Raw genomic sequence first — 9,061 nt, forward strand, 5'->3', positions numbered from 1 at the left:
TCACGCCATTCACGAGTTCCTCAAATACACCCTCTGTAGGGTAAGGTAAGGGAGTTACTCGGTTGCAAACCAGACTTTGTTACACCCGGGTTGTTCAGCCCTGCCAGGACGGTTCTGGGACAATCGCAGCGACCGAAGCTGGTAAACGTTTTACACGCAGACAGGTACTTAACAGGCTTTTCCTCACCATAATAAAGTTTAAATCTCAGTCTTGAGCTGTGGATTTGCAGGTCCATTTATTTTCTTAAAAATCACTATTATTATATATTTTAGGACCTCTAAAGTTCCCGGTGGTTTTAAGTGTAGTTTTGGTGTTAATTTGGTTTGGGATTTTTTTTTTTTTTTTTTTTTTTTCTTTTCTCTAGCTTTGGAGCTCACTCGGTGTATTTTGTGGCTGCTGTAGTTCCCTCCTCTCCCGAAACACGATCCCTGGGTAGGCGGGTGGGGGCAGCGGCCGCCAGCAGCCGGCACGGCACCCCCGCGCTCGAAACTCGCCGGGATTCCCCATCCTGCCGCTGGTCTGAGCGCGCCCATCGTGGAAACCGCGGGGAGCGGCGCCCAGCAGCCGCGGCGGGGCAGGCACAAGTACGGCGCTGCGAGGCGGGGAGCGGAGCGCGGGGCTCTCCCTTCGAGAGCCGGGCGGGACCCGCTCCGCGCCCGGGGAGCCGAGCTGGAGCCCGGCATGGCGCGGCTCCACATGGCGCAGCCCCGCTCGGCGGCAAGGTGAGTCTCCGGCAGCACCACCTGGGCCGGGGGACGAGGGGGCCGGGACGCCGAGCAGACCCTCCCGCGGGCTCCCGGGCGAGGCAGCCGAGCCGCGGCGGCCGAGCTGGAGCGCGGGGGCGGCGGGCGGGAGCCGGGCGGGGCGCGGGCGGCGGCTCCCCCTGGCCGGGCGGCGCTTGGTTTCTCCTGCCAGCGGAGGCAGGGCCAGGCGCGGCGAGGGTGGGCGCGGAGTTGGCGGCAGGGCTGGGGGCAGTCGGCGGCGAACTGCGGCGGAGTTTGTTCTGTACGAGGGGTGGGAGGTGAGGGACGGGGTCCGGGACCGGGCTGGGCTCCGCTGCGGGTTTTGGGGGCGGGAGTTTGTAGCGGCCGCGGCGCAGAGCGGAGGGGAAGAGCCCCGGGGCAGGTGGGAAGCCGCGGGACACGGTGGGCGGTGGCGGATCAGACCCTCCTCTTCCTCTCCGTGCTACGCCCGTGGAGTCGACGGGCGGGTGGGAAGGTGGCCGCGTGAGCTGGAAGTAGGCGAAAACTTGTTCCTCAGCGTGTTCTCCCGCTCTGCCGCGGGGCCGGGGCCACCCGGGAGAGCCGCGTATCGGGGGTCGGGGACGAGACGCGGGTCGAGGGAGGGCGGGTGGGCGCGGGCAAGAGGAGCCGTGCCGCCCCGCCGCTGCTGCCGTCTCCCTTTCCTTCCTTGCCGCAGGTCTCGCTGCGGGAAGCGGAGCGGAGCCAGCCCCCGAGGGGAAACGCCTGCCCCCGAAGAAAGGGCTGCCCGGAGCCGGCCCCCGCCTCGCCGCGCCGTCCGCAGCCGGAGGCGCCCGGAGGGAAAAGTTGCGTGCGGGGCCGGGCCGGGAGCGATGCCGGGGCGCGGCGCGCTCTGCCTGGGGCTGCTGCTGCCCGTCCTGCTGCGCTGCGGCTCGGCGCAGCCCGGCGGCTGCCCGGCCCTCTGCGAGTGCTCGGAGCCGGCCAGGACGGTGAAGTGCGTGAACAGGAACCTGACGGCGGTGCCCCCCGACCTGCCGCCCTACGTGCGCAGCCTCTTCATCACCGGCAACCCCCTGACTGACCTGCCGGCCGGCGCCTTCCCCGCCCAGCGCCTGCCCGACCTCGCTTCCCTCAACCTCAGCGGCAACCACCTGCGGACCGTGGAGGCCGGCTCCCTCGCCCTGCCCGCCCTGCGGCAGCTGGACCTCAGCGGCAACGCGCTGGCCTCCTTCAGCCCGCAGGCCTTCGGGGAGGGCGGCAGCCCGCTGGAGGAGCTGGCCCTGCGCGGGGCCCTGCGCAACCACAGCGTCCTGCTCAGCCTGGCCGCCCTGCTGCAGTCCGGGGCCCTGCGCAACCTCAGCCGCCTGGAGCTGGCCGACAACGAGCTGCTGCTGCTGCCCGCCGGCATGTTCACTGCCCTGCCGGCCCTGCGGCAGCTCGACCTCAGCAACAACTCCCTGGTGGGCCTGCGAAATGTCTCTTTTCAGGGACTGGGCCAGCTGCAGAGCCTCAACCTCAGCGACAACTCCCTGGGTGTGCTGTGGAACAACACCCTGGCCCAGTTCCGCAGCCTGCCCGCGCTCCGGCACATCGTCCTGCGCCACAACACCTGGGTCTGTGACTGTGCCATCGAGGACCTGGTGACCTGGCTTAAAGAGAGCGACCAGGTGGAGGGCAAAGAAGCCCTTACCTGTGCCTCCCCCGAGAAGATGCTGGGCAAAGCCCTGCTGAAGATCAATGGCTCGGACCTGAACTGCTCTGTGCCCGTAGACCTGCCTTCCCAGCTACAGACTTCATACGTCTTCCTGGGGATAGTTTTGGCTCTCATTGGGGCCATATTCCTCCTAGTTTTGTACTTGAACCGAAAAGGAATCAAAAAGTGGATGCACAACATCAGAGATGCCTGTAGGGATCACATGGAGGGCTACCACTACAGATATGAGATCAATGCAGACCCCAGGTTAACAAACCTCAGCTCCAACTCGGATGTCTGACAAAATGCCCTGGATGCAGGGCAGTGCAAAGTACCTATGCATGAAAAGTAGACCTATGCTTTACCCTTGTGCTTGCTTCCATCTCCCCTGAAAAGTCTCAGACATGCTTGTAACTTGAGGGGGATATGCTTCCCTGTGATGTCAAGTTAATTTTTGTTTTGAGACATTGGGCTGCTGAGCATGGCGTTCAGCTGTGTGTAGGAAACAAGCTGCTACTTTTTTTCCTCCTTACCTGTCTGCACTTGTGGGAATTTTTTTTTCAAGGTGTCAAAAGGAAAAAGGATTCTTTATGATGATCCAAAGCCACCAGAGTTTATAAACGTTTACTGATGCAGACGCCATCCAACAAAAGCTGCCTCAACTTTTTGGGAAAAAAAATGTTATGTTCCTCTGTGCCAGTTTTGATCTTGTATATCTGAATTGAGATGCGATGATTACATTTCATAGACTATCTTGAGATTTTAAAAACCAAAAAAACTCGTTTTAACAGCTCTTCAGAAGGAAATCAAATAGCAAGCATGCACAAATACAGTATAGTTTTACATGTTAGGACATATATGATCTCAGTAAGTCTCTTACTATTTTTTAGTTATTTTTGATTGCAGTTTACGTGACTTGACAGAATTTTTTATACAAACTGCATCTAAACTCCATCTAAACTCAGTCTGAACTGTTAAATTCAATAAACAGTCTTACAAGAACTGTCGTGTTTGCTGTTCAATGAGAAAAGTATGGACATCTAAGAATGTGAATAGTCTCTGAAGTAATAGCCCTGCAGTAGAAATATGAATAAAAGTTTATACGAATGTGTAGCTTAGAGCCATAAATGTTAGACAATTTTGTGATACGTGCTAGGAGAATTACACCGAGCTTAATTACACTGAGATTAAGCGACAGGAGCAGTTTCACTTGGCACAAACCCCTCAGACTGCTCTCTGAAAGCACCTGCATAATGTCAAGACAGATGCTAGGGTCTACTTTCCTGGGAAGGTACAAACTAATAGAATTTTCATAAGGTCTTCTCTACCAAATTAAAAAAAAAAAAAAACAATCAAATTAAATTGTGGAGTACGTAAGTTAAAGAAAATTTTACTTGAATGGAATGGCTTATTATAAAAAACCATACTTATGTGTCCTGAACTAAATTAAATGCAGCTCAATCGTGCGATCAGGAAGCTCTAAGCTTGTGCATCACTACAGCATTTATTAGATTGCTGTTTCCTATTTAAGGTCTTGGTACCTGTGAAGTTCTGTAGTGATCTACATCCAGTAACTTGATGGAACTTTACATTTACCTTAATGCATTTAACAGGTGCACTTCAGTATGATAACTTCAGTTGCTTGCTACTTGCTTGGGAATGCATTTTCTTGTAAATAGATAGAGCATGCAAAAGAACCCTTCAGAATGCCTAATTTAAGATGCAACTCTGACCACATATAGAAAGGTTAGCAAGAACCTTGCTGTGGCTGCCAATAATTATTGCACTTTTTCTAATATATTTATGGTTTCTTAATGAGAAAAAAATACACCAGCTGTAAAAGTGTGATGTGACTTGATATATATCAATTCATCTGTGGAGCTTTTTCCATGGTCACTGTTACTTGAAGCTCTTGAGCATCTCTCAAATTTTACAAAATGCTGGCTAATTCTTTTTGCTCTCAAAAGTGACAGTTTTCTCATAGATGTATACATATGGTAAGAGCTCAAATATAAAATAGTGTTTAAAGTATAGGAAGAAATATAATCTATTTTGGGCATCAGTATTGTTCAAAAGTGTTTTTCATCTTGCGACTTCAGACAAAGCAAGTAGCACAACTTGCTTTTGATTCGTTTTCTATTGCTTTAAATTGGATTTGTTTAACAGCAGTGATTTTTTTTAATGTACTTATGGGCATTTACCCTTAAAAGTAAAAAAAGAATGAATATTCAGTACAACTATTGTTTTGTAAATCAATATATTTGCAATTAATGTGAAATAAGTGATAGCATATTTCTCCTGCTGTAATTCAAATGTACGAGCAATATCTGGTCAATGGCATATGAATTAAATTTGTGGATTCTTATAAAGCAGGCTGCTCATCCGAATATTAACTGCCCACACTCCACACTTAAGCATAGTGTGAAAACCCCTGTGTCAAGAACTATTACTGTTGCCACTATGCAAACCCTTCATACTTGGTATACATCAGATAGGTTATGTAAGAAGCTGGAATTTACAGTAGCTACGCAGTGTGCTTTGTTGTATCCGTTATTCTGGAGATTATCAATTTACACTTACCTGTACAGTGCCAAGAGGAGTAGAGCATCATCCTTGCTTAGGATGCTCCTGTAATATAATAGATAAAATATGTGCAAATCAAGCCATTTCTTGGGCAATTTCCTGAGTTTTGTTAACAGATACTTTAAAGTAACTACAGTAAAAGCAATTATCCGTGATGTGTTAATTTATCAGCCGTGCATTTGTAGAGCTGTGTAAGGACAGGCAACGACTTTAATTTCAGTCTCTCACCAATGGAGCAAGTATTCATATAGTGGGCAAGTGTAACTGTTGTTACTGTTACTACACATATTATTCTAAAGATTATTATTACTATTATTTTTGTATCTTAGTCAATGTAATAGAAAATTATTAGAGATCTCGTGACCACTACTTTAAAATATTTTTTGTCATTTGCTTACTTTGTGTATTTATTAGGCTGTAACATTTAGCATGTGTCAGTGTTGTGTTGGATGATGTTCCCCTACAGTGTCTGACCAACAGTGAATGCTTTGGTGTTTTGTACAATGCATTATTTGATCTTAAATTCTCTTCCATAAACAGTTCTTGAAATTTGTTTTACTTTTCTTTTACAAAATAATTAACAGTGGTACTCAGAAGACACATAAAAGTAGCTCCCACACTACTACAGAATATGGTTAAAAAACTAAACACTTTTAAAAAAATCATTTCAACGTTCTTCTGAAGCACATATTATAATCCTACTCTGCTTTGATACCTGAGATTCCAATTGACTACTTCCAACTGGCTATTTCCAAAGCAGCTTGTTCATTCATTCTTTGGTAAAACACACGTAGTTCTAAGTGCCTCTAAAATGTGTTTTGTGTACATAAATCCTCTAAGTTCTGTGTGACATAGTTGTCACCGAAAAACATCCAGACTAAAGTAGTGGGTAAATCTTCATGAAAGGCTGCACAGCTAAGAAGCAGAAAGGATCATTTTTCCAAGGTTTAGCTGCTTTGTGAAAGGTAGTTTTAGTTGTAATAATCTTATAAATTTGTTAGAAAAATAGCACAAGGAATTGACAAGGTTTTAATGTATTTTATTAAAACACTTTGGATAAGTGATGTTGCCAGGTAAAAAAATTCCCCAAATCCTCCATTAACCAAGGTAGCTTTAAATTAGATCATTTTTATTTTACTAGATAATTTTTATTTTGCCAAGGCATAATATTACCAGTAATTCTGACATCCAGAAAATGGTTTGAAGTTTTGCAACAACTGCTTTAAATCTTTTCATTGTGGGTAATTTACTTTTTAAGCACTGGTGACAGTCCCCAGTGACATGGCAGCAAGCGGAGCAGTCTGTTCAGACCCACATTCTGTTGTTGACTGAGATGTCACTGAAAACAGGCATGGCAAATTATTCAAAATATGACTGCACTAGGTTCCCAACTCTCATTATTCTTCAAGCATTTTCCCTGTGGTATACTCGTCTTTCTGCATCTGCATAATTTCCTTTTTGCCTCATTTTCTCAAAAAATCCATTAAAAAGTGTATCATGAATCTGCACAGGTAGAGAAATCAGTCTGACTGCACCAATATTTTGAGGTTTAGCATCTTTATTTCTCTTTAAGCCTTAATGTGGAAAAGAGCCTTTGTCAAAGTGGACAGAATGAAAATTTGATACACACTTTTTCTTTCTCTTTAGCAGCTGAATGTTCAAGAAGAACCATTCATTCTCAGCATATGATGAAGGAAAATAGCATTTGGTAAGAAAAATGTTTTGGTTTCAAGCTTCTAAATGACATTTATGTTCTATGAGAGAAAGTGGAAGGAAGAAACTTGTAAAGGAAACAGAGGCTTGTAAAAGAAACCCGTCTTCATAATGGGTCAGCACTGGAAGTCACAATGCTATGGCAGGAACAATTCCTGATTGAATCTGTCCATTATGTTCTGTTCATTTTTATAGGTTCAGCTCTAATTTCTTCCTGTTGCTATAAATAGAAACATTTTGTTAACAAGTGGCATCCCATCTTGCAATATTTGCAGGGCAGGTGTTTCCACTGTGAGTTTTTTTGTGGAATATAATAGAAGATTGAATTTAATGCAGTGCCTGCTGATTTAATAATGACCAGATCAGGCTTATAACTTAATAATCCTTTCTTTTTTTGCAAATGTGCTGCTTACAAGGGGAAAAGACCTTGGCTTGTAATCAAACAATAAAAACCCAATAAAAAAAAAAAACAGGGGAGATAGAAAGCAGAACATTTGGAGAGTGCAGCATTTATCAGATACTTCACTCAGAAAAGAGACAAACCACGTGGGAGCTGAGGGTCCTTTGGTGATACAGAAGTGTAGTCTGTTACCTTCCCAAGTCAATACAGCAGTAGCAGAAAAGTGATGCTTTATACCGACACAATAAACCTAACAGCCCTTCTCTCCCACGTTGAAAAAAGCCCTACCGAGCCTTCAGAAGGAAGAATACAGGTTTGCAGTGTAACTATGTCCTTAAAAAGGACTTTCACTTTCTCAACTGTGTTACAATTTATGTGTTGTCACATCCTTGGAAAACCTTGCTGTGCCAGAAGTCATCTGTTGCGTAGGCAAAGCTTGAAATCAGTCTTTGCATTCCCAATGTTAGCCTAAATAGAAAAAGCAAACTATTAAGGAAATTAAACCAGTACTTTAGACAGCATATCTGTGGTATAGTTAATAATTTAATATTTGCAATTAGTTACATATTTCAAAGTATTCACTAGATAGCTTTTCCTATCTGATGATAGACTAACAGAATAACAGATTTGTGTTTCTAGTAATTATGCATGAAAGCATCTGAATAAATTAGCAATATTTCAGTACATACGGTGATGAAAATGCTAAAAATCTTGTGTTCTAGAATGTTTCACTGTTACAGAAATTTTAGATGTGCAAGAAACAGCTGTAACTTTTTCTGATTGAAGTTTGGTTTCCTAATTAAAAAATATTCTTGAGGAAAACCCCAATAAAATATTTACTAGATTGCTTATAAATGTTATATTTTAATTCTGTTTATTTTATTACTATAAATCCTTACAGATACTGAGGTCTTTACTGAAAGTGTAGTTGTATTCCTTTTAGCCCAAATTGATGGTTGGGCTATGAATTTGCATGGTAGAATAGTAAAAAGCAAGGTTTATAGCTGGCCTGATTTATTTACTTAGAAAGAAATTTGGCCAGTAAATATAAGAGATTGTGTTTCAGTTGTTCTTGTTATTTCAGACCTAATTTGGTAGCTTTTTTGGTTATAATATAAGTGGTATTAATTTTCAAGCTAGGTGCCAATTCTAAATTTAACAGTAATGTATTTTCATCTTTTTCATTACCAGGTCAGACTGTGTTTTAAAGTCTCCAAATACATATTTACATAGTGAAATATAAAGGCACTGTTATTACTGATGGAACTATTAAGTAAAAATGCTGCTGAAACAGAGAAAACAGGTGAAAACCAGAGGGGTACAAAAAAGCATTCAGTTGACAAACTCATTCCTGCAACTTCTTTTAATGAAATTCTTTTATATTCCAACCTCATGGAAATCAAAGGGAAGAATGGCAGTTTATCTTCTCATAAATAGCTAATACAGATGTCCAAAATTTTGTTAGGTAGGAACAATTTTTTGGGATTGTCCCAGGAACATAGCTGATAACTTAGTTTTGTGTCTAACTTGTTTGCCATTACTGTTTTTTTCTCATTCTTAGAACAGCTAACAGAGAAGGATATTTGGCTTTACACATGGTAGATTGATCTGTCCTAAGTTTTGTCACAGAACTGAACTGTCTTAGTATCTGGCTGCAGTCTGCTTCAGGTATTCCATTGTTCCAGTAGAATTTCCCTTCTGTGCCATAGCCCAAGGTAGCTTTGTGTGATGTCATGGGCATGTATGCAATAAATTTATACAACATGTGTAGATTTGACTCCTTTGTCAAATGGACATTATCAAAAGTCAAATAGACATTTCAACATAATTCACTGTATATTTCATCAAGTACTGGTAGTGAAATAGCAAAATAAGAAAAAATAACATTTACTGCCAGAATGCTGTACGCAATCGCGAAGTGACACTACATTAGAGCATTTGAGTAATTTAAGCTGCTTCTGAAGATGGAA

General features: G+C 44.0%; 1 protein-coding gene across 3 annotated transcripts; it reads left to right on the plus strand.

Moving 5' to 3' along the window:
* The first annotated feature begins 442 nt into the window (after nt 1-442).
* Nucleotides 443-5,527, plus strand: TPBG (trophoblast glycoprotein). Of its 3 annotated transcripts, none has more exons than XM_030267506.4 (2): nt 443-723; nt 1,421-5,527. In XM_030267506.4, the coding sequence occupies exons 1-2, from the start codon at nt 683-685 to the stop codon at nt 2,694-2,696; spliced, it is 1,317 nt and encodes a 438-aa protein (XP_030123366.4). In that variant the 5' UTR covers nt 443-682; the 3' UTR covers nt 2,697-5,527. The 3 variants fall into 3 exon arrangements, with proteins under 3 accessions (XP_030123366.4, XP_030123367.4, XP_072782706.1); XM_030267507.4 differs by lacking the exon at nt 443-723 and adding an exon at nt 865-1,022; XM_072926605.1 differs by lacking the exon at nt 443-723 and adding an exon at nt 1,060-1,238.
* Nucleotides 5,528-9,061: the final 3,534 nt, after the last annotated feature.

Source organism: Taeniopygia guttata, chromosome 3 (genome assembly GCF_048771995.1).
Source record: "Taeniopygia guttata chromosome 3, bTaeGut7.mat, whole genome shotgun sequence".
Taxonomy (NCBI): Eukaryota; Metazoa; Chordata; class Aves; order Passeriformes; family Estrildidae; genus Taeniopygia; species Taeniopygia guttata.

Excerpts from the sequence above, each read along its gene's own strand:
- TPBG (XM_030267506.4), top strand. The coding sequence starts at position 683 with ATGGCGCGGCTCCACATGGCGCAGCCCCGCTCGGCGGCAAG. Across the intron at positions 724-1,420 it reads CAGCCCCGCTCGGCGGCAAG|GTCTCGCTGCGGGAAGCGGA; the intron begins GTGAGTCTCCGG and ends TCCTTGCCGCAG.